The sequence below is a fragment of the Dendrobates tinctorius genome, unplaced genomic scaffold (assembly GCF_039654945.1).
Source record: "Dendrobates tinctorius isolate UK_male_01 unplaced genomic scaffold, ASM3965494v1 ptg000026l, whole genome shotgun sequence".
In the NCBI taxonomy this organism is placed as follows: Eukaryota; Metazoa; Chordata; class Amphibia; order Anura; family Dendrobatidae; genus Dendrobates; species Dendrobates tinctorius.
Genome location: NW_027361694.1, coordinates 19,769,411 through 19,795,000, shown reverse-complemented (window position 1 = coordinate 19,795,000; position 25,590 = coordinate 19,769,411). Strand labels below are relative to the sequence as shown.

Below are 25,590 nucleotides of genomic sequence, written 5' to 3'. Positions count from 1 at the left end.
ATTGCAAAATTAACCCTGAAGTCACTAGACTTCTCCCACTATATCAGCACTCCAGAATATTCTGAGACAGAGCAAAAAGAGAACGAACTAGTATGGGACAAAAAGCCAATTGGCAAAATACTGATAAATAAGAGTGGAAATTCAGCACAGCCCTCAGCCGGGGCTGGCAGACCACACAAAAAACGGAATAGACCAACAAAATCAAGTGTGAACATTAGCAGAAACACTTGGCTTTACATGACTGGAACAGAGCTGAAAACCAAGAGCTGACAAGCCAGAAGGAATCACCAGCAACTGAACAGGGCGTCAGCTGTCTTAAATCCAATCTGAGAATCCCGAGATCCAATCATCATCCCCATCCTCAGGAGGCAGATCTCCACTGATCAAACCAGCCGCACCACCTCCAGACACCACCAGAGGGAGTTCAGAAGGGGAACCCGAGAATGAACTCACAACAGGGTGCTATTTACTTACTCCACAGCGCCGTGAATTAACGGCGCTGTGGTTTAAGTACCCTTAATTACCGCCGTTAAAAGGCATATCGGCGGTCGTTAAGGGGTTAAAGGGCAATTCCCCAAAAAAGTCAAGTTATGCCCGATCCCGATAACTGACCACTATGACCGCCAGAAATCTTGAGATCCGACTCTGGAGGGGCGAATGCTTGACTTCTGCTCTATTCATTGTCTATGGAAACAGTAGAGTGTAGCAATCAGCAGCTCTACAGAGAATGAAGAGAGCAGAGGCCAAGCATGCAACTCTGCTCCATTTAGGACGAGATTGCAAAGCTCTGGTGTCATTATCTCTGTGAAGTTCAGCAGTTGGATCTCCATTTATCAGCAAGCTATCCCCGATCCTGGGGATAACTTGAATAGTTGCTGAATAAACCTTTAGGCTATGTGCCCACATTGCTTTTTTGAAGCAGAACATTCCTGGGTGGAAACGCACACCCTCTTCCCGGGAAAACGCATGCGTTTTATGAAGCGTTTTTTTAAGCGTTTTTGACGCTTTTGTTAAGCTTTTTAGCATGCGTTTTCTTAAGCGTTTTTGCAATACAATTGTATGTATGCGGAAACGCACGCGTTTCCGCAAAATTAATGAACATGCTGCGTTTTTCTCTGCTAAGCGTTTCCGCAGCGGAAAAAAACGCACCATTAGCACAACATGTGCGGATTCAATTATGATTACATGGGATGCTTTTCATAAGCGTTACCGCGGCATGTGCGGAATGCCATAGTAATGCATGGAGTGCGTTCTGTATGTGTTTAAGCGTTTTTGCCGCATTTTCGCAGCGAAAATCGCTGCAAAAACACTTAAAAATCGCAACGTGTGCACACAGCCATAAAGCGCAGTGGAAACGCTTAAAAAAAGCAACGTGGGCACACAGCCTTAAAAAGCCAGGTCGATTCTCTTATTCTTTACAATTTCAGCATCATACATGAACTAAAAATCAAGTATGTACAGACACTATACCAGGGGTCTCAAACTTGTAAATGGACCACACAAAAAAAATTTAAGCTGGCGGGCCGCATTCCATTCAAACTTAATACAGTACAAAATTATTGTAGCTCATACACACACAGCTCCGCTCCATACACTTCATACACATACGGCTCTGCTACATCCACCCTGTAAACCCCTCCTGACCCCACAAAATTACCCTCATCCAATATCATGACAACCAGCACAGACAGCAGCGTCCTGCATACACTGAGGCCCCTGATCATGTGCCCGCTGACTCCTCCCCCTCCTGTGACCTCATCCCAGGTCTTGTGCACACAGAAAAGCCATCGCGCGCTCCTGAATGCGCGCCTTCCACCTGCCTCAGGGAGTGAGACATGTGGTGCACCGCGGGCCGCAGATGCCTGACACAGGGGCCACATGCGGCCCAAGTGTTTGAGACCTCTGCACTATACAGTGGGTACATTATGTTTTCAGATCCGTTTAAATTTTTTCACTCTGTTTCATTGCAGTCATTTGGTAAACTGAAAAAAGTTCATTTTTTCTATTAATGTACACTCTGTGACCCATCTTGACAAAAAAAAACAAAAAAAAACAAACCAAAAAACAAATGTGGAAACCTTTTGCAAATTTATTAAGAAAGAAATAACGGAAATATCACATGGTCATAAGTATTCAGACCCTTTGCTCAGTAGTGAGAAGAAGCACCCTTTTGAGCTAGTACAGCCATGAGTCTTCTTGGGAATGATGCAACAAGGTTTTCACACCTGGATTTAGGGATCCTTTGCCATTCTTCCTTGCAGATCCTCTCCAGTTCCATCAGCTTGGATGGTGAACGTTGGTGGACAGTCATTTTCACTAACCCCAATTCCAATCCCAATGGAAAAATAAAAATATTTTCTCTATTTTATCACTTGTCCCTACCTATGGGGGTGATAAAGGAGGGGGTATTTACTTTTTTTTATTTTGATCACTGTGAGAGTTTATCAGTGATCAAAATAAATGAATGAATCTGCAGCCGGCACATTCCAGCAGGCGCACTTCGCTTGCGCCCGCCATTTTCCAAGATGGCGGCGCCCATGATCCGGGGCAGTGGGACACCGGGATGGCCAGAGGGACATAGGAGGTAACGGTGGGGGAATCGGAAGGCGTGGGTGTGGGGGGGGGGGGTCTGTTCGGTGTCTCCAGCCATGGCAGATGCTATTGCAGCACCAGCCATGGCTGGATTGTAATATTTAACCAAATTTCATTGGTGAACTATTACAATCGCTCTGATTGGCTATTTCACTTTTAACAGCCAATCAGAGCTATCGAAGCCACGTGGGGGCTAAGCCACCCCCCCTGGGGTGAAGTAGAAAGGGTCGTGTGTGCGGGTCAGGTGACCTTTCAGTGACCCCGGTCACCCGACCCGCAGGGGGGTTATGAATTCATGACGCCACAAAGGCGTCATGGGTCGGATTGGCACATACTTTCATGACGCCTACGTGGCGTCAAAGGTCGGGAAGGGGTTAAACAGAACTTATGAAGTTGGTAGGGGTCCAACACATGGTACCCATAGCCATACTGATCAGCTACATGTAATGTAAGGAGTTGCAACAGACAGTAAGCGAATAGGAGCAGATCTGTAGTGCCTGTGTAGCCCTGTAAGAAAAATCTACTGCAAATACTGATGAATTGGCAGGAAAAACTTTGCATAAAACACACTCATTTTTTATGTTTTTTTTGCATGCGTGTTTTCCATTCATTAGCATGAGTGAAATCTGCAGCAAAATCTCTCTCTCCAGAGTTCTGTTCCTTTAATTTTCATACACTGGCAGATCAGTCCACAAAACAGATCCGATGCATCCGTTTACATAGCGGAAACGGATCCGTTTTTCACACTGACAGTTTGCAACGGACGTCAAAAGACTGAAGTGTGAAAGAGGCCTAAGGGTATGTGCAGACGTTCAGTAATTCAGCATGTGCTCTGCGTCCGACGCTGCAGGCTATTGAACACCGGTGAATCCACATGTGATCACTGAACCATGTGGAAATCACCGCGTTTAGCACATTGTGCAGGTGAAATTTGTCTTGCGGAGGCTCGCATCTCCACAAGATTAATAGACGTGCTGCGGTCTGGAAAGGCGCGCTGCATGTCCATCTTCACAGGTGAGTTGCGGCCGTCTCTGGACACATTATGGGCATGGGCTTTCTTGAAATTCCATTCACTATGCTGCAACAGCTGGACGCTGTGGGAAGGAGGTTGCGCAAGTACGCAGCATCCAACCAGCAGCATTTACTGACCATGTGCACCTACCCAACAGCTGAAAAACATGCGGCCGCAGGGACTCTAATATGTCACAGGCAAACTCAAGTAATGAGCACTTACTCGTATCTGTTGACAGTAAGCTGATATCAGTGCTGGGGGTGTGGGTGGACCAGTATGCATGTGGGCACATAGTCCAGCAGTGATAATCTCCTGATGATAAAACACTCATTGTATTGCAACAGCACACAGTCCGATAAGTGACCCATTACTGAAGTCAGTAGCTCAGCCCTACCTCGTGCTTCCCTCAGATTTCATTGCAAAAACCTGATGACAGATTCCCTTTAACCTGCAGATTAACTCTATGCCTGCAGTTTAGTTTCTTTTTTTTCTTTTTTGAAAGAACAGAATTACAACATTGGAGTTTCTCAGTATGAAAATGATTTATTCACATCTTTATATATTTTTTTTTTTCCAAGCAAGTCAGTCAGTTCTGTGAAAATGTTGCTGCAGAGAACTGCAGGCTTCTTTTCTCTTCTATAGGAGATGAATTGTGGCACCCAGCTGCTACACATTTATAGAGCCGTGCTGTTCAGCGTTTGTGTCCGGCTGCTCTGGAGTTAATAATGTGTGTGTGGGGTTTGCCAGGTGTCAAACAGTAACCGATCTGATCTTCAGGACCTATTCTGTGGATACGTCGCCACTATTATATTTTGGGGAAAACCCATTAAGGATATAAAGATGTAACAAAAAACTGCACTAATATACCAAGAAACTCCAGTATTGCTGTGATCCTCTTGGGAGTTCTGCATTTTGCAAGATTAGCACCTTGAGTGATCTCGGGCCTTTTGGCCAATATACGCCCGTACAGTGGCACATACATTAACATTTTGACAAAAACAAGAAGTAAAGCTAAGAGTTCTCAGAGCCTTGTTTCAATACTTCCTATCTCCATTTTCTCTACACACTTACAGTGCCAGCAATCTGTAGATGAAGACACAGAACTTACCTTGCAACTCCCAGACTTTCAGCGGCTCCATCTCATTAGTGCTTTCTATTAGATGTTTTCGGAATTCAACCAAATTGTCTTTGAGATCAGGGTACATTTGTCTTGAAAAACAAAACAAAAAAACAAAAGGCTTTGAAACACAAGTTACCACACTGATTGGATCATTAGACCACACTGTCAGTTTGACAACAACCCCAAAATGTATAAGAATTATTGTCACTAGAAACATTGGGCTGTAATGAAAACTCAGCTTCTTAATTTCCAAGTCTCATTAATGGTGTATTCACAAACTGCAGACTTTGCTGCAAATACTTCTGAGACGTAAAATCAGTACCATTCATTTATATGCAATTGTTCAGATGAATCGGAAATTTCTGCAAGAGAATCTGCAGCATGTGAATTCGCTGTGCGATGCTTTTAAACAATATGGAAGACTAGAACCCCAGGCTTAGGGAATCAGTGCAGTTTACCATTCTTATATCTTAGAGCGATACAGTAAATTAACAGAATGTAAAGAATGTTTGTTATTTTTCTGGGTTATAATTTAGACCTTGAAGACTTAAAAGTATAGAGTCCTAAGAAAATAATCTATTGTTTAATAAGGTTTTTGTATTAATTGTATTCTTTAAAAAAAGTGGTTAATGTGTATTTTTCAGATCAAAATCTTTATTAAAAAAAAAATTAGTAACCTTGCAAATTTCACACTCGGCACTGGGCTATTTAGACTCATAGGGGCTGATTCATTAAGACTGGCATGTCGCAAACTCGCGCTATGCCCTTCTTGATAGAGTACATGATGCCGAATTCATTAAGAAGTGCTCCTCAGGGCCTTTAGTAAGTGGTGGGCGCCTCCATACGTGGTGCCAAAAAGGTTACTCCAGTCACAGACTGGAGTAGCATTTTTGGTGTAGTAAACAATTTGATGAATTTGACAAAGGGGCATAGCCACACAAGTTCAGTAATGTCCTGTAAGTATGCAGGGTTTTCTTTACACCTCTTCACCTCTTATGTAGAAGCATTCTAATAATTATGTTATAAAACACTGGACTCCATTTTTGTATTGAAGAACACAGTACCTGATCTGCATAAATGGTTATCTGGGCTAAATGTCTAAACTAAATGTCTGCAGTCAATCTAAGGAATCGCAGACTGCCAATAGCTGTGTGTGTGTGTGTGCGCGTGCGTGTGTGATCCTGTGCAGACTAGACTCTTCGGCTTCTCTCAATGCTCTATTGCAAGTAGCGGTTGAGACTCTAGTCGACACATGACAGCAAGTGCACAAATCGCATACATGTGGTCACACAACTTCAAACACAGGGGATCATGACAATTCATGCATTGCACACAGTCCCGGTTTGGCAGCCGGCAATCACACAGTAACTGTAGACTTTTCTTTGCAGTCTGAAAAACCCCCTTACACAAACTATTCAGTCTGTCTGATAGTAAAGAGACATCACTTCAGAGCTCAGCTTTAGCTTCATAGATTACGCAGTAAGACTGACAAGTGTCTGTCAAATGTAACATGTACATATTCTGATTTCTATAGCACTATTTTAACGAATATAGGTAAGAGAGAAAATCCGCTCACACCGGTCAATCACAAGCATACCGCTCTACAATACTCCAGAGAGCGCGCACAGATAAACCGGAAGTGGCAGTTTGTAAACTTACATCAGTTTGTCAAAGTAAAATCCTTGAACATCTTCCGCGATTCCATCATATGACTTCTCAGAAGAATTGGTGGCTGCATTTACAAATCAGAAAACATCATGTCAGTCAGTAGCTACTAGACGTTGTGATTCCTATAGCGGTAGAAGACATTTACTGGCTCCAAGAAATTAAATATATACTGAATCATCTGGGTATGACAAGACCATAGCAGGATTTACAGGATAGATTCCAAACTGCAAACTCACAGAAAGTTACAGTACAACACATGTGGATTGGGCTTTCACATACGACAGTAAGTCTGCACAAACATTTTACAATGTACAAAGGAAAGGGGCAGATCCTCTACCAGCAACAAATGATGTAGAGTGGTGTCATTAAACGGGAATTCACAACATTGCGATTCAAGATAATCCGATCGCTGGGGGTCTGACCTCAGGAACCCCTCCGACCTGAGAACAGATGGAGCGATTGTCACATATGTTAAACACCACTTCAATCGTAGCCTATGGGACTTCTGAGGAAAGGCGAGAGCTGTACCCCAACACTAATAAATGCTATGACCAGACTATCCCACACTATATTACTTTACAATATACAAGGTTGCAAATCAAAAATCAAGTATCAACAGATTTTTACTACAGGACATTATGAATACTTAAAGTCTGAGTCTACCCAAGAGTAGACAATTCCTAAAATTTAGAAATAAGCATTTCTTACTAGCTGAATCCCGAGCCGCTCAGGAGGTCCTTGCAGGTCACAGAAAAGGTCTTTACATCATTCATATGAGCTCTGCAGTCAGTCATTGGACCCAGCAGTGAGGTTTGCTTATACAACACTTGACCAAGACTAAGCTCTACTGGACATGTGAATCTATGTATGAGACATTAGTACTTTCAGTACTGACGGGCAGCATTGGATTGAGATGCCAAAGGCCAACTAGTACCATATATACTGGGGGCCCACTCTACAGTTACATGCAAATATTGCCTGATCCTCCTGCAATCTCCAACTTGACATTCTCTGTAAATGTGAATAGAAAGATGGCTACATTTGCAGTTTTATCATAACTGCTACAGTGTCAAAGTAGCTTCACATGTTTTGAAGTTAAACAGCAATTTTAATCAAAGTAAACAGTGCATGGAGCTGGTACACCAGAGTAGTGGCCGTTCTGGTGTTCTGCAGCTCCGTTCACATTCACTTCAATGGAAGCTGAACTGGAGCACCCAGGAACTGCCACTACAAAGTCATGTTTCATCTCCATACACTATTTATGGTCGCCACGATACAAGAGAGTCCATCCTTATCCGTGCTAGATAACCCTTATAGGCAACAAGCAACAATAGGCTGCAAGATAACTCATGAGAAAGTAGTCCATGCGGTGATGTTGGACTGAAGGAAGAGGGTATTGGATGTTCTTCTATTGTTCCTTTATGTCATCTCAGTAAACAATGCCAAATATTACTCAAGGAGAAGAATGAGAGCCCACTTCTGCACAAAGGCCTACTGGGGAATTCGCCTTTACCCCTATGGGCCTTTCCGACTATGTTGGCAGGGACAACAGGAGTGACCGTGATTGAGCAGTGAGAAATTCAACTAGTAATTAATGGGAATCAGCAAGTTTTTGCCATTTAATCTGAGAAAGTCATGAGGTAGGGGCTGAGACACTGATTTCATAAATGTGTCACTTATTAGGCTGTGTGCTGTTTCTATACAAACATCGTTTTATCAGCAAGAGGATAACTCTGCCAGACTAGCAACCCAGTGTATGAAGTGGTCCAAGCCTGCCCCCTCACCTGATAAGCAGCTCACGGTCAATAGACAATATAGGTAGAAACAGTGGTGTGGGTGGGATTAGCTTTCTGGTAACTACAAGTGACATCTAATCTCGGAATGTGTCACAATAACTGCACCCTGTAAACTAATTGATAAATTGCTAGAATCTAGGTCTCTGCTTTTATATTAGGCTAGTTTCACACTAGCGTTTATGAGCGCAGCGCCGGCCTGCGCACGGCCGCCGCTAAGCCCCGCCCCTGCCGCGCCCCCTGCCGGTAGCTCCGCCCACCGGCACATGACGCTGCATGCGCCCTGCATCCCCTATCTTTATCACAGGGGGCGCAGGCCGTGAGCAGTATGTGTTTGGCGGCGCATGCGCCTTTTTGACGGTGCGCCGACGCAACCAAACTGCAGCAGGTTGCGTTTGGCGCAGGTCGGCGCACCGTCAAAAGGACGCATGCGCCGCCAAACGCATACTGCGCACGGCCTGCGCCCCCTGTGATAAAGATAGGGGATGCAGGGCGCATGCAGCGTCATGTGCCGGTGGGCGGAGCTACCGGCAGGGGGCGCGGCAGGGGGCGGGGCTTAGCGGCGGCCGTGCGCAGGCCGGTGCTGCGCTCATAAACGCTAGTGTGAAACTAGCCTAATATAAAAGCAGAGACCTAGATTCTAGCAATTTATCAATTAGTTTACAGGGTGCAGTTATTGTGACACATTCCGAGATTAGATGTCGCTTGTAGTTACCAGAAAGCTAATCCCACCCACACCACTGTTTCTACCTATATTGTCTATTGACCGTGAGCTGCTTATCAGGTGAGGCTCATAAACGCTAGTGTGAAACTAGCCTTATACTGCTCTCAGATTAGAAACACCAATGAAAAACGATGCAAGCCCTTTAAAAATCATTATTCAAATCTTTATTAACAAACAAGACAATCTAAAAAACAAATGAATGTTACACCACAGGTAATGAAAAAATGGGGATCAGCAGCACGAAAAGGTTAAAATAGTAAATAAGGAGGGGAATATATTTATACATGGATAATAACCATGACAAAACCTCGTTATAGTAAGTAGAAAAATAACGTATGTTACATCATGTAAGACACTGGATATGCATGTCCCTACACAGGTGCTGAGTGAGGGATTATGTGATCCCAATGGCCAATTCCATCTTAAATAGGCTGTTATCCAACAACCCACCATCCCTGGACGAAGCATTTTTTGCGAAACGCGCGTCGGGAGCGCTGGGACTCTGCTATTAACTTGCGACAGCACTGAAGTTATCTGGGTACCCATTACCGTATGTTAATTGTGATTTGTTCTTAATAGTAATTGGTATGTTATGTAGGAGGTCTACTTAGTCATAATATTGATTACCTTACAACTTATACTATTTTTCTATACATTATAACAAGTTTTTTTCATGGTTATCCATATCTGAATATATTCTCCTCCTTATTTACTATTCAGCAAGGTACCTACTACAGGTTACTCTTTTCCTGCTGATATCCCCCGTTTTTTCATTACTTGTGGTGTCTCATTCATTTATCGTATACACTTGTGTATAAGCCGAGGCACCTAATTGTGTCATGAAAAACATATTGACTCGAGTATAAGCCGGGTATATATTGACACATCCTACTTACCTTTTCTGCGCGCCTTCTCAGCATCTTGTTTCGGTGCCAGCAGCTGCTGCTGTCGTCAAGCGATCACGTGTCACCGCTCATTAAGGGAATTAATGTTCACCTCTCTCCACGCCTATGGAAGTGGAGAGAGGTTTCTATTCATTACCTTAAAAAGTGTGAACCCGTGATAACCTGGCAGCTCAGGAAGCTGGCGGCTGCGACTTACTGTGCGCGCTAAAAGAAAAATGAATATTCACTGCCAGTGCAGTGAATTTTAATTTCTCTTTAGCCGCAGGCAGAGTTACAGCCGCAGGCTCCTGCCTCCTGTGACAAGCTGCTCCCCCAACGACGCAGTCTATCACAATTACTCGTGTATAAGCCAAGAGGGGCGTTTCAAGCACAAAAATAAAATATGCTGAAAAACTCTGCTTATACACGTTGTAAGGTAGCGCTGTCATTCAGTTAGGGGACACTCGCTTGGCAGCCAATAAATCACATCTGGCACAGGTTTCTTAACATAACTCCGTAAAAGTCAATGCGGTTTATTCAGGCATCATAAACCAGGAACAGCAACATAAAGTTCATACAAACAGCATAGCGTCCATGACAGAGCTTCACTCTGCTTATCCTGTGATCACACAGGTTGTGCAATGTCCAGCACACAGGCTCTCTAGCCTCAGAGTTATATCCCCTTTCCGTGTTTACCTCATGGCTGCTTCTCAGCACAGACGTTCATTCCCTCCAGGGAACTCTCAGACGCTTGCAGCCATTACTCAAAGCATTCACGTGCTGTCAGGCAGGAAGCCCCATCTCCACAATGGACCAACCGGTTCCAAGCATTCACTCACGTGACCTACCCTGGCCACCTTATATGGTCTGTAGCCACGCCCACCGGGTCACATGGCTATGACCTCATCACAGGTCCTTCACTCATTCACACTCACATAGTCTTTACTATAGGCGTTTTTAAACACACCCCTGGGTGGGTGGTTTGTAGGTAGCTGGTTCAGCCCGTCTCTCCAGCTACCTGAAGACTTCCCTTAGGCTGTGTGCACACGCTGCGGATTCATCCGCGCGGATTTTGTAAAAACCGCAGGTCAAAATACCTGCGGATTGCTCTGCGGTTTTTCATCTCCTCAATGGAGGAGATGGCAAACCGCAGCAGAATCCGCAGAAAAAATTGACATGTCAATTCTTTCTGCGGATTGAAAACCGCAGATAATCAGCGCGGAAAATTCTGCACCGTCTGCACTGCGGTTTTTGATTCCCATAGGGAATCATGGTACTGCGGAACCGCAGCAGCCAAAACCGCTGTGGAACCGCAGCAGCCAAAACCGCTGTGGAACCGCAGCAAAATCTGCAGCGTGTGCACACAGCCTAAGACATTGACACGGAACCTCAGCAGTATCACTGCTGATCAACACATACACAAGTCTTCATCTCAAGGCCACCCACCTTAAGATACATTACGATCAATCAGCATCCTACTCCTATCAGGACACTGGAAATGCTTATACGCCTGTCCTGGACCACCCACACAGCGCCCCCTAGCAGACACAGTGGTCACTACACCACAAAGTGTATATACAGTATATGTTTTTTAGATTGTCTCGTTTGTATATGTTGTTAAAGATTTGAATAATGATTTTAAGGGCTTGCATTGTTTCTCACTTTGGTGTTTTTGATACATCATGAATACTGACCTTTATGTATGGATTGTTAATTTAGGTGATTGCTCTCAGATTAACCCCTTCCCGACCCATGACCCATGACTCTTACGTAGGCGTCATGAAAAGTCGTGCCCAAACGACCCATGACGCCCCCGTAGGCGTCATGCTATAAATAGCGCTCCTGCGGGTTGGGTGACTGGGGTCAATGAAAGGTCACCTGACCGGCACACAAAGGACCCTTTATGCTTCACCACAGGGGAGATGGCTTAGCCCTCACGTGGCTACGATCGCTCTGATTGGCTGTTGAAAGTGAAACAGCCAGAGTGATAGTAATATTTCATCAATGAAATTTGATGAAATATTACAATCCAGCCATGGCCGATGCTGCAGTAGCATCGGACATGGCTGGAGACACTAATTTAACCCCCCCCACACCGGCTGGCGGGGGCGATCGGCCCCCGCCACGGACTGTCAGCAGCGATGGGCTGCTGCTGTCACGATCTGCCCCCTCCTCCCCTCTGATCCCCCCCCGCAGTCCGATCCCCCCCCCCCCCCCCCCATCACCCTCCCTGGTACTTGTAACGTCCCGCTCCCGGTGTCCCACCGTCCCTCTTGCATGGGCGCCGTCATCTTTGAAAATGGCGGGCGCATGCGCAGTACGATTGTAATATTTCACTAATTGTAATATTTCACCAAATTTAAATCGGTCCATGGCCGATGCTGCAATAGCATCGGCCATGGTTGGAGACAGCAATCAGACCCCTCACCCACCGACTGATTGCGCCGATCGGCTGCCGCCACCGACTGACGGCAGCGATCGGACGCCGTAGTCATCAGGTCCCCTCCTCAAAATAAAAAAAAAAAAAAAAAAGTACATAAACCCCCCCTTTATCACCCCCATAGGTAGGGACATATAATAAAAGAAAGAAAATATTTTTATTTTTCCATTAGGGTTAGGGCTGGAATTAGGGTTAAGATTAGGGTTAGGGGTGGGTTGGAGTTGGGATTAGGGTTAGGGTTGGGATTAGAATTGAGGGGTTTCCACTGTTTAGGCACATCAGGGGGTCTCCAAACGCGACATGGCGCCACCATTTATTCCAGCCAATTTTGCGTTCAAAAAGTCAAACAATGCTCCCTCCATTCCGAGCCCCGACGTGTGCCCAAACAGTGGTTTACCCCCACATATGGGGTATCAGTGTACTCAGGAAAAATTGCACAACAACTTTTGGGGTCTAATTTCTCCTGTTGCCCTTGGGAAAATAAAAAATTGGGGGCCAAAATAATTTTTTGCAGAAAAAAAATGATTTTTTATTTTCATGGCTCTGCGTTATAAACTTCTGTGAAGCACTTGGGGGTTCGAAGTGCTCACCAGGCATCTAGATAAGTTCCTTGGGGGGGTGGGGTCTAGTTTCCAAAATGGGGTCACTTGTGGGGGGTTTCTACTGTTTAGGCATATCAGGGGCTCTGCAAACGTAACATGACGCCGGCAGACCATTCCATGAAGTCGGCATTTTAAAACGTCACTACTTCCCTTCCGAGCCCCGACGTGTGCCCAACAGTGGTTCCCCCCCACATATGGGGTACCAGCGTACTCCGGACAAACTGGACAACAACTTTAGAAGTCCAATTTCTCCTGTTACCATTGTGGAAATAAAAATTAGTGGGCTAAAAAAAATCATTTTTTTGAGGAACAATATTTTTATTTTCACGGCTCTGCGTTATAAACTTCTGTGAAGCACCTGAGGGTTCAAAGTGCTCACTATGCATCTAGATAAATTCCTTGGGGGGTCTAGTTTCCAAAATGGGGGCATTTGTGGGGGAGCTCCAAAGTTTAGGCACACAGGGGCTCTCCAAACACGACATGGTGTCCGCTAACGATTGGAGCTAATTTTTCATTCAAAAAGCCAAATGGCGCTCCTTCCCTTCTGAGCCCTGCCGTGCGCCCAAACAGTGGTTTACCCCCACATATGGGGTACCAGCATACTCAAGACAAACTGGACAACAACTTTTGGGGTCTAATTTCTCCTGTTAGCCTTGTGAAAATAAAAAATAGCGGGCTAAAAAATCATTTTTGAGGAAAAAAAAATATATTTTTTTTGTTTTCTCTGCTCTGCGTTATAATCTTCTGTGAAGCACTTGGGGGTTCAAAGTGCTCACCACACATCTAGTTAAGTTCCTTCGGGGTTCTAGTTTCCAAAATGGGGTCACTTGCGGGGGAGCTCCAATGTTTAGGCACACAGGGACTTTCCAAACGCGACATGGCAAGCGCTAAAAATTCCAGCATATTTTCCATTCAAAAAGTCAAATGGCGCTCCTTCCCTTCTGAGCCCTGCCGTGTGCCCAAACAGTGGTTTATGACCACATATAAGGTATCAGTGTACTCAGAAGAAATTGCCCAACAAATTTTAGGATCCATTTTATCCCATTACCCATGTGAAAAGGAAAAAAATGATGCTAAAAGAAAATTTTTTTGTTGGAAAAATTAAAATGTCCATTTTTTCCTTCCATGTTGCTTTAGTCCCTGTGAAGTACCTGGAGGGTTAATAATCTTCTTGAATGTAGTTTTGAGTAGCTTGAGGGGTGCAGTTTTTAGAATGGTGTCACTTGGGTATTTTCTGCCATATAGACCCCTGAAAGTGACTTCAAATGTGAGGTGGTCCCTAAAAAAATGGTTTTGTAAATTTTGTTGTAAAAATGAGAAAATCACTGGTCAACTTTTAACCCTTATAACTTCCTAACAAAAAAAAAAAAATTTGTTTCCAAAATTGTGCGATGTAAAGTAGACATGTGGGAAATGTTATTTATTAACTATTTTGTGTCACATAACTCTGGTTTAACAGAATAAAAATTCAAAATTTGAAAATTGTGAAATTTTCGCCAAATTTCCATTTTTTTCAAAAATAAACGCAAAAATTATCGACCTCAATTTACCACTATCATGAAGCCTAATATGTCACGAAAAAAAACAATCTCAGAATCGCTACGATGCGTTGAAGCGTTCCTGAGTTATTACCTCATAAAGGGACACTGGTCAGAAATGCAAAAAATAGCCAGGTCATTAAGGTCAAAATAGGCTGGGTCATGAAGGGGTTAAGCAGCAAAAACCAGGTGAGTTTCTAATAGTTATTTCTTAATTTTAGAACATTACCCACTCTTCCATAGATTTCCTAAAATCCCAGAAAGCCCTGTCACAGCAATGAATTTAGTGATTATTTTCTACAAAGGAATGTGCATAGCATAAACAAGATATAAATGCGATAACCTTAGAGATACGGTACTTTTTAACAAGAAAAGACTTTCAGCGGTGCTAACAAAACATCTTATTAAAAGTTTTAAAGTTTCACCAGGGGGGAGCAAAGCACAAAAACGCCTACAATCTAAAAAGGGCAGTGCTGCAAAGAATCATGGCAGAAAATGAATACTAAAGACGAGCGAATGCACACGATTACGTAGAAAATATCATGTAGCAGGAGGTTAGCATCTGGGAAGAATCGTCTATACATAAGAGTTGAGGAACTTGTCAGAACAAGGCACAGTGAATATAATTACAGTAACAGTGAAGCCTAATGTGTCAAGAATTCAGTGTCCTTCCGTGTCCTTTCCAAAGGGCTGACTGCTCGCTTCTACTAGACAAAACATGAGCATTTTGATTTGATCCAGTGCTTTGCGAGGCAGAAAGTAATTTACATCTGATTTACTGCAATCTTTGGTTTTGGTCTATAAGACTTTTGGACACACCACATTATTAGGCAAAAACTGTAACTGAAAATTGCTTGTACATAAAAGGTCACTGAAGCTCCCAGAACAAAAACACAAAAATACATAGGCAGGGCAAGAGCTTCTGAAACACGAAAGCGAGCTGAAATGTTATAGACACGGTCTCGAGAGCCATACGTACAGACAATATTCATATACAACAAAACCTCACTAATTAGAGCTTATAGCCATGGCAGTTTCCATTTATTCTCTGGAAACCATGATCTGTGTTCTATGAAGTTTGTTTTTTTGTTTTGTTTTTTAACTATAAATAATGCCATGATGTGTATAATGAGATATTCAAGTGGTGCTGGAGGGAGTCATCATTCCATAAATGAAACCGTAGAAGCGTCAGACGCGAAACAGCCGTAGTCCATATTCCTCCCCTCACCTAACTCCCTTGTTTAACCTGAACGCTGCTAGAACAATGTCCAGATTATTATTATGCATTTATATAGGGCCATTTATTCCATGGCGCTTTACATGTCAAAAGGGGAATTATAGACAAGTGTAATATATACAAGAATAATAAACAAGTGTAAGACAAGGGACGCACAAGTACATAAGGAGAGGGGACCCTCCCGCGAGGGCTCACAGTCTACAGGGATGGGTGAGGATACAGTAGAAGGGGGTAGAGCAGGTCGTGCGGTGGTTCAGTAGACCGAGGATCATTGCAGTCTGTAGGCTTGCCGGAACAGGTGGGTCTTCAGGTTCTTCTTAAAGGTTTCCGTTGATGGTGAGAGTCTGATGTGTTGCGGCAGGGAGTTCCAGAGTATGGGGGAAGCACGGGAGAAGTCTTGTATGCGGTTGTGGGAAGAAGAGATAAGGGGGGAGTAGAGAAGGAGATCTTGAGGTTGCGTGCGGGTAGGTACCTTGAGACCATGTCACAGATGTATGGAGGAGACAGGTTGTGGATGGCTTTGTATGTCATGGTTAGGGTTTTGAATTGGATCCTCTGGGCGATAGGAAGCCAGTGAAGGGCCTGGCATAGGGGGGAGGCTGGGGAGTAGCGGGGAGACAGGTGGATTAGTCGGGCAGCAAAGTGTTGAGGGGAGGCCAGAGAGTAGGAGCTTGCAGTAGTCGAGGCGGGAGATAAGAGCGTGCACTAGTGTTTTTGTCGTTTCGTGGTTGAGGAATGAGCGGATCCGGGAAATATTTTTGAGTTTGAGGCGGCAGGAGGAGGCGAGGGCTTGGATATGTGGTTTGAAAGAGCGCAGAGTCGACGATCATCCCAAGGCACCGAGCGTGCGGGACTGGGGAAAGAGCAGCCGTTGACATTGATGGATAGGTCTGGTGGAGGGGTAGAGTGAGATTGAGGAAAGATGATAAATTCTGTTTTGTCCATGTTCAGTTTGAGAAAGCGAGCAGAGAAGAAGGCTGAGATAGCAGACAGACATTGTGGGATTTCAGTCAGTAAGGAGGCGAGATCGGGTCCAGATAGGTAGATCTGCGTGTCATCGGCGTAGAGGTGATACTGCAAACCGTGGGATTCTATGAGCCGTCCCAAGCCGAAGGTATAGATGGAGAATAGTAGGGGTCCTAGGACAGAGCCTTGGGGAACACCGACAGACAGGGGAGGAGGTGGTGTGTGAGAGGGAGACAGTGAATGTTCGGTCCGTTCGGTATGATGAGATTCAGGATAGGGCCAAGTCCGTGATGCCAAGAGATGAGAGAATCTGTAGCAGGAGGGAATGGTCTACGGTGTCGAAGGCAGAGGACAGGTCCAGGAGAAGGAGGACAGTAGTGTCGCTTGCTCTTAGCGGTTAGTAAGTCATTAGTGACTTTAGTTAGGGCAGTTTCAGTTGAGTGATGCGGTCAGAAGCCAGATTGTAACCGTCTTTGGAGGACAGTTCAAGATATACATGCTGTTCCAGTAGTTTTGAGGCATAAGGGAGAAGAGATATTGGGCGATAGTTAGGCACAGAGGATGGGTCAAGGGAGGGCTTTTTGAGGATGGGTGTGATTGAGGCATGTTTGAAGGATGAGGGAAGGACACCATTTGTAAGTGAAAGGTTGAAAAGGTGTGTTAGAGATGGGATGAGGACTGTGGCCAAGTTAGGGATGAGGTGGGATGGGAGTGGGTCGAGGGCACAAGTGGTGAGGTGTGATCTTGACAGAAGGGTGGAGAGCTTATCTTCTGTCATGGTGGAGAAGCTGGCTTTTGCAGAACAGGGCTGAGCGGCTAAGAGGGGCATTGGGGGCTGCGGGCCAAAATTTTGTCTGATCGTGTCGATCTTCTGCTTAAAGAAGGAGGCAAAGTCTTCAGCAGAGATGAGAGGAGAGGGAGGAGGTGCTGTGGGACGGAGTAGAGAATTGAAAGTGTTGAAGAGCTGTTTAGGGTTATGAGACTGGGAGGATATGAGAGATGCGAAGTAAGTTTGTTTTGCGGCAGAGAGCGTGGACTTAAAGCTGGCAAGGGACTGCTTGTATGCATTGAAGTGCTCAGTAGAATGGGTTCTCTTCCATCTCCGCTCAGCGGCCCTGGAAACCCGTCACAGTTCTTTGGTCAGGCTGGTCAGCCAGGGCTGCCTGCTGATTGTTCGAGTTTTGCTCTGCATGATGGGGGCGGCCGAATCAAGTGTTGCTGTTATTGTGGTGTTATAAAAAGTGGCAGCAGCATCTGTGTCATGAAGGGAAGCTATGTCTGTAAGAGGGAGAAGGGATTCAGAGAGTGATTGTAAATTGAGGTGTTTGAGATTCCTGCAAGGGTAAGCAAGATTATGGAGCGGGGGATGCGCAGTAGGAGAGGAGAGGGAAGAGAATGTCAGTAGGTTGTGGTCAGACAGGGGAAGGGGTGAGTTATTGAGATTAGTGAGGGAACAGAGACGGGTGAAGATAAGGTCCAGCGTGTGACCATCTTTGTGAGTGGCCGCAGAGGACCATTGAGTGAGGTCGAGGGAAGCCGTGAGCGATAGAAGTTTAGAGGCAGTCGGGGTGGAAGTGTCAATGGGGATGTTGAGGTCGCCCATGATGATGGTGGGGATGTCAGCAGAAAGGAAATGGAGTAGCCAGGTGGTGAAGTGGTCGAGAAAGGTGGAGATGGCTAGTTCTGGGGGGCGGTAGATGACAGCCAGTTGGAGGGGGAATGGATGCGGACGGAGTGCACCTTGAACGAGGGAAGAGCAGCGGAGGGTGGCAGAGGAATTGGGGTAAAGGAGCAAGTATGATGTATGCAATAAAGGACTTTTAACCTAAAGATTGGGAGAATGCTGCTTTTCTGTTGACACTTGCTGCGGATCTGCAGCGTTTTTGGCCTTGCGGATCAGCAGCAGTTACTGCTGCGGTGTACAGTACCACTATAGTCAATGGAAAATGAAAAACGCAGCGCACACGCTGCAGATTTTTCCGCGCAGATTTGTTGCGGTTTTAAATCTGCAGCATGTCAATTCTTTGTGCGGAATCCGCAGCAGTTTTACACCCAATCCATTGTCCAGGTGTCAAACCGCAGGTAAAACGCAGGTCTTTTGACCTGCAGATTTACCTGCGGATTTTTCCAAATCTGTGCGGAAAAATCTGCAGCACAATCCGCAACGTGTGCACATGGCCTTATATTCCCAGCATTGCACCACCCTGAAGTATCCTATAAGAAGTTGATTCAATATAATCACCAGAGAAGGTTTGAAAATTGGTGCCCCTTTGTCTTTGTTCTATGTGGTTTAAAGGGAATCTATCACGTCAGAAAAAGCTATAACCTGCAGATTAATATAGTTCTAAAGTCAGCTTTAAGTCATATAGGCGCGACTGGCACGGCTTCATTCACCATTCAATACACAGTGCGCTATAACCATGCCTGGAACTGACTGACAGACAACTCATCACCGATAGGCTTCAGAGCAGTCTGTCAGCCAATGCCAGGGCGTGGTAACATGTACCGATCACGTTGTACTGAGCATTGACTGAAACCATGGTGGACGCGCCTCAAAGACTGAAAGCTGATGGCTGCCAGGAGGAATAAAATTGATTTCTTCCCGGTGGCCAGGACGTTTCAGAACACTACTTACTTGAAGATTAACCCTATATCTGCAGGTTAATAGCAATTTTTGACATGACACAAGATGTTGAACTCAAACTTATCTAAAAAGATACCACTCACGTCATACTGAGTTTTGAAGAGGAGAAAAGAAAACAAAGGAAATGACAAAAACACACACACACACACACACACACACACACACACACAAACACACACACACACACCTAAAATTCAAAATATCACCAAAAAAAAAAAAAAAACCTCCAAAAATAAATATCTATATAGACTTTTCAATGTTTTGCTATAGTAACAAAAACAACATCTAGCTGCAGCATTTTAGGGGAACTTGTCAGCAGGATTTGACGCCCCTCTCCAAACTGCTTTACTTTACATTCAAATGAAGCTCTTACAAAGACAAGTCCATCCATATACACCTCCTTACCTCTAGCTAGCCAGTCATTTCCTCCATTACCGAGAAATCGCAGCTTGAATCAATATGTAAAGGGAGCTGAACTGTTTTTGGTGTGTGGAAGGCTTTCCCAAGCCTCTGTCTCCACAGGATTAATCCAGACCTAGTGCAGCCTTCTCCAGCTGGACGGACAGCTCTTTTGTTGTGTGACTTCAAGCAAAGTGGTTGTTGGGCAGGGAATAGAGCTGGTGGGACGGAGGCATGCAGAAGTGCTTTTGTCACACCCAAATTCTCTTCAACTTTATTTGCAAGCAACCTGACCACATTCATTTAGATTATGCTGCGATTTGTTGAATTCCTAAAAGGGACTAGTCTTCAGGGTTTTAACCACTTTCCGACGTTGGGCATAATAGTACGCCCACATCGGACACTCTTTGATGTGTCCTCCGGCGGTGAGCCCATATCTTTCCCAGGACATGTCAGCTGTTTTGAACAGCTGACATGTGCCCTGAATAGCCACGGGTGGAATCGATCTTCCCATGGCTATTAACCTGTTAAATGCCACTGTCAAACTGACAGCGGCATTTAATGCACGCTTATGGTCATCGCGCTGGAAATCTGTCCATCGGTGACCCCCGTCACGCGATCATGGGTCACCAGTGGGTAGGTATAGCAACCAGAGGTCTCCTGGAGACATCTATGGTTGTCACTGCAGGCTTGCTTTGAGCGCCACCCAGTGGTCAGCACTCCTAGCAAGTGAGTAATTCTACTACATAGAGGCGATCTGAACATCATCTGTATGTAGCAGAGCAGATCAGGTTATGACAGCTTCTAGCCTCCCATGGAGACTATTGAAGTATGCCAAAATTAAAAGAAAAAACACAGATTTTTAAAAATATAAAAAAAAAGTTTAAATCACCCCCTTTCACCCCATTCAAAATAAAAAAAACAAAACAAACATACATACACATTTCGTATCACCGCGTTCAGAATCGCAAGATCAATAAAAGATTAACCTGATCGCTAAACGGCGTAGCGAGAAAAAAAAAAAAAAAAAAGTAAAGACGCCGGAATTACTTTCTTTTGGTCGCAGCAACATAATAACAGGCGATCAAAGATGGTCTCTGCACCAAACTGGTAAGAAAAACGTCAGCTTAGTGCGCAAAAAATAAGCCCTCACCCAATTTGAGACCACGAAAAATGGAGACGTTACAAGTATCGGAAAATAGCGCAGTTGTCACGCCGGCGTCACCTATCTCACCAGGTCCCGCTGCTGCTTCCGGGGTTCCCCCTCGATTCTCCCGCTTACCGCTCTAGCCGCCGCGCTACTCCTTCAGCCTCCCGTCCTGCAGCCCGGGGGATTCAGCACGTGGGGTCCTCTTCCTATACTGCTCCTGCTTCAGGTACGCGCCTTAGGCCCCCGTTCTGCATCACCCCTGTGGAGCAAGCACCAATCAAGCTCTTGCACAGGGTATATCAGGCGGCTCCTCCCTCTTTGAGGCGCCTGATTATCGTGTGCCTTTCTTACGGTACTTTGGCCCCGTCTGGTCGCTCCCGACTCCTGTCGCTCCCGACCCTCTGCCTTGTCTTTCTCTTCCGTTCCTGAGTCGCCCCTCTTGGTACCAGCTGTCACGGTATTCGACTCCTTCGGGCCTGCTCCTAACGGTCCCTGTATAGGGGTTGGCACCACTTGGCCAGCTCGCCCCAGGGATCCCTGTACAGTGACCTAGAGGGTCCACTCTTGCTACCCATAACAGTATAATCAGGCCATGGACCCCGCTGGTGCCTCGGCAGCAACCCAAAAGGAACTACTCTTTTTGCGGGAGAACCAGACCCAGATTATGACTTTTATGAAGTCCATGGACACTCTGTTATCCACCATTCAAACCTCCGATCCAGGGAGCGCCCCTCTGCTGGCGGGACTCCAGCAGGAGCTCGCGCAGCAGCGCGATAATTACATGGCGTCCGTTGATGACCGCTTGCAGTCCCTGCAGTCGTCCGCAGCGGCCTCCGCCCCGCAACCCTGCACCTCACCCACCGCCACGTTTGGGGAAGCCGCCTAGGTATGGCGGGGATCCGAAATTATGCCGGGGGTTTCTTAACCAGTGCCGCTTACATTTTGAGCTGCTGCCCCAGCAATACCCGTCTGATAGGGTTAAGGTGGCATTTATCGTGTCCCATCTCGTGGGGGAGGCCTTGGCATGGGTGAACCCCCTGTGGGAGTGGGATGGCATCTACACGACTTCTTGGATACTTTCCGCCGGGTCATTGACGAGCCCGGGCGTTTGGCATCCACCACGGAGTCCCTTTTCAATCTCCGACAGGGAACTCTTACCGTGGGACAGTACGCTATCCGCTTCCGGACCCTGGCTTCAGAGCTGGGGTGGAATAATGAGGCGTTGGTAGGGGCCTTTTGGAGGGGGCTTTCGGGGAGAATCAAGGACGAGATTGATTGTCGGGACACTCCCACCTCTCTAGAGGACCTTATATCTCTGGCTACTCATATTGACATGCGATTCCAGGAACGCTCCGCGAGACTGTCAGGGAGAGGGGTCCGTCTAGGTTCAACCCTGCTCCCAGCCCTCGTTCGTTCAAGCCGGCCAGTAGTTCTGCCCCAGAGCCCCTGCAGGTGGATCGCATTAAGCTATCGGAGCTGCGGCGCAGGGAAAGGTTAGAGCAAGGGTTATGCCTCTATTGTGTTGGAACCAACCACTTCCTGCGTTTGTCCTGAGAGGCCGGGAAACTCCTCTGCCTAGGCCAGGTAAGAGAGGCCTTCCTAGGTGATTCTGTTCCCTCTCTACCCCATACTATCTCAGCTTTAATTCTCTTAGGTCGGGAGCGTAGATCTGTGGAGGCATATGTGGACTCTGGGTGCAGCGGGCAACTTCATTCGGATGGAAGAGGTGAACAAGTTTCGAATTCCTGTTGTCACCCTTGAAGAACCACGTGTGATCACCTCGGTGGATGGCAAGCCGTTACCTGTTCCCGTCACCACGGTCACTCTCGAGCTGGAAATGCAGATCGGAGCTCTCCACCGGGAGAGAATTGCTTTTTATGTTTTGCCCAATTTGTCTCACGCTCTGCTCCTTGGCCTGCCCTGGCTCAGGTCGCACGAGCCAGTCCTTGCCTGGCTCTCTGGGGAAGTCCTTCGCTGGGGTCACTCTTGCCAAGAACGTTGTCTGCTGCCTGTTACCCGGACCAGTCTGCACCAAGTGCACTAAGATCTTCCGGGGCTTCCTGTGGCCTACCATTGATTTGCGAATGTTTTTAACAAGAAGGAAGCTGAGACCCTCCCTCCACATCGGGCCTACGATTGCCCAATCGAGCTAGTTTCTGGAGCTACTCCTCCCAGGGGAAGAATATACCCATTGTCGCCTGCAGAGACCTCAGCCATGACGGAGTACAGCCAGGAAAATTTGGCCAGGGGCTCTTCTCTCCCCTTAACCCCTTCTGCATCACCCATGTGGAGCAAGCACCAATCAAGCTCCTGCACAGGGTATATCAGGCGGCTCCTCATGGAGGCGCATGATTATCGTGTGCCTGTCTTATGGTACTCTGGCCGCTCCTCACCCTCTGCCTTATCTGTCTCTTCCGTTCCTGAGTCCCCCCTCTTGGTACCAGCTGTCACGGTATTCAACTCCTTCGGGCCTGCTCCCAACAGTCCCTGTATAGGGGTCAGCACCACCTGGCCAGCTCGCCCCAGGGATCCCGGTACCATGACCCAGAGGGTCTACTCTTGCTCCCCATAACAGCAATGTTCTCTTTAACTAAGTTTGGAATTTTTTTCCCCAGTTATATAAAAAAAGAACCTAGACATGTTTGGTGCCTTTGAACTCATAATGACCTGGAAAATCATAATGGCAGGTCTGTTTTAGCATTTAGGGAACCTAGTAAAAAAAGACTAAACAAAACACAAGTGTCGGATTGCACTTTTTTGCAATTTCACCACATTTGGAATTTTTTTCCCGTTTTCAAGTACACGAAATGGTAAAACTAAGGCCGTGTGCACACGTTGTGGATTCTACCGTGGATCCACAGCGGATTTGGCCCTGCGGGTCCGCAGCAGATTCTGCAGCGTTGTACAGTATCATTAAAGTCAATGTAATTTGAAAAACGCTGTACACATGCTGCAGAAATATATATATATATATATATATATATATATATATATATATATATATATATATATATATATATATATATATATATATATATATATATTTTTTTTTTTTTCCCTAGTCTCATCTCTTTGATCCTAGAAGGATCTTGCCTTGTTCAACCAGATGGTCAAATTGGCCAAGCAGAGCAATTAACTGGTTTACACTTACGTACCAACAAAAGGACCTTCGTTGCCATAATTAGATTGGGTGTGTAAACGTTCCCAAGGATGTTATCTGGTGAATTCTCATGTTTTTTGTATATAGAGGACTGATAGATGGAGAGAGGAGGGATGTGACAGAGAGAGGACACTGAGATGAGACTATCTGAATAATGTAACGTATGAATAATGCCTGTTTCTGATTAATGCATATGTATTTATAGTTTTATATTGTTTATATTTTGATCTTATCACTTAAGTAAATCAATTTAGTAAATTCAATTCTTGGGTGAGCATTTTCTTATTCATGACAATCCATTGGAACCCTTACAATACAAATTGGTGTCAGAAGTGGGATTGTTTTGAATAAAAATGTTTGCAAAATTGAATGTTTGTTAAGAATAGGAAAGCAGTTGAGAGTAGTGTCAGATCTTTGCCAGAATGGGTGTTACCAGGAAAGTGGACCCCAATGGCACAGGAATGTAACAAATATATGGAGGGACAGCGCTTTCTAAAACCCCAGGATGTCGCTGCCAAATTTGATCTCTCAAGGTATGATGCAAAAGAGCAGAAAGCTGCAGCAGCTGTTGGATGGATCTGTCTGCAAGTGTCTCAAAGCTTACAGGAACAGATAGATCATTTGCATTTAGAGCAAAGGATTGAGAAAACTGCATACAGTTTTAGAGCAAAGGATTAGCTTGCAATCAGCCTTGAGAGACCAAATGAAACAGCATGACAATATGCAAAGGAATTTTGAAGCTTATGTAATGAAAAATGTGAATAAGAATAGGCGCAGGAGGAGACAGCGGCCAGTGTCAGATATTCATACTGCACAGATTAGCACCATGATTGCACGTGAGAAATGGTCAGATTTGCTAGAATGGGATGGCTGTAACAGTGAGACAGATGAGGAAGAAAAGCAAGCCAGACCAATTGTGACTACTAAAACTAGTAGAGAAGTCACACAGCGTAGTGGAGATGGCATGGATGCAGGAAATGCAGCTACAGGAGCAGAAGCTTCAATGACCGGAGGAAACTAGGAATTATACAGCCGGTGAATTAACAGAATTAGCTACCAGGTACAGGCAGCAAGCAGGAGAATCTTTGTTAGCATGGATTCTCAGATTATGGGATCAGGGAGCCGATACTATAATTTTGAACAGTCTCGAGGCAGTAGTACTTTGTAGTATTTGTATTGATCCTATGGTGCGTCTAAAAATTAGACGTGCAAGGGACACTACAGAGACTTTCTCTTTGCTGCATTTGGTGAGGGATTCTGTGGCACAAGTGTATGACTCTCCCATGGAATTAATACCACAGACACGATGGGAGACTCTTGCAGATGGAGTTCAGAGATTGAGAGAAATCGCAGGTATAGGTGGCATAACTCGCAATCCTTTGCCAGATCTGAATGATCATTTTGGTGTTGTTAGGATTGGAAGGGACCAGATGCTGCAATATTGACAGTATTGATGAAGAATAAGTTCATAGAAGGTGCCCCAGCGTCATACAAAGCCCCACTGTTCACTATGTTCAGTGCACTTATGGGAAATTCCACTACTGTCTACACAGCATGCAATTTAATCTCCCAGCTATCTGCTCTAGAGAGGGAAAAAGTATCAAAAAAATAGTACAGTAGAGAGAGTAGATCAAGAAAGGAGAAAAAAAGAGGAGGATACT

At 45.4% G+C, this 25,590-nt stretch overlaps 1 protein-coding gene across 3 annotated transcripts in view; it reads right to left on the bottom strand.

Moving 5' to 3' along the window:
• The window catches only part of UGGT2 (UDP-glucose glycoprotein glucosyltransferase 2), a 548,948-nt gene that overhangs the window by 451,276 nt on the left and 72,082 nt on the right, over positions 1–25,590 (bottom strand). For all 3 annotated transcript variants that reach the window (XM_073569568.1, XM_073569567.1, XM_073569569.1), the window contains exons 7-8: positions 6,384–6,456; positions 4,713–4,813 (exon numbers count right to left, since the gene is read on the bottom strand). In XM_073569568.1, the coding sequence (XP_073425669.1) occupies positions 4,713–4,813; positions 6,384–6,456 (174 nt within the window). The remainder of the gene's footprint in view (positions 1–4,712; positions 4,814–6,383; positions 6,457–25,590) is intronic.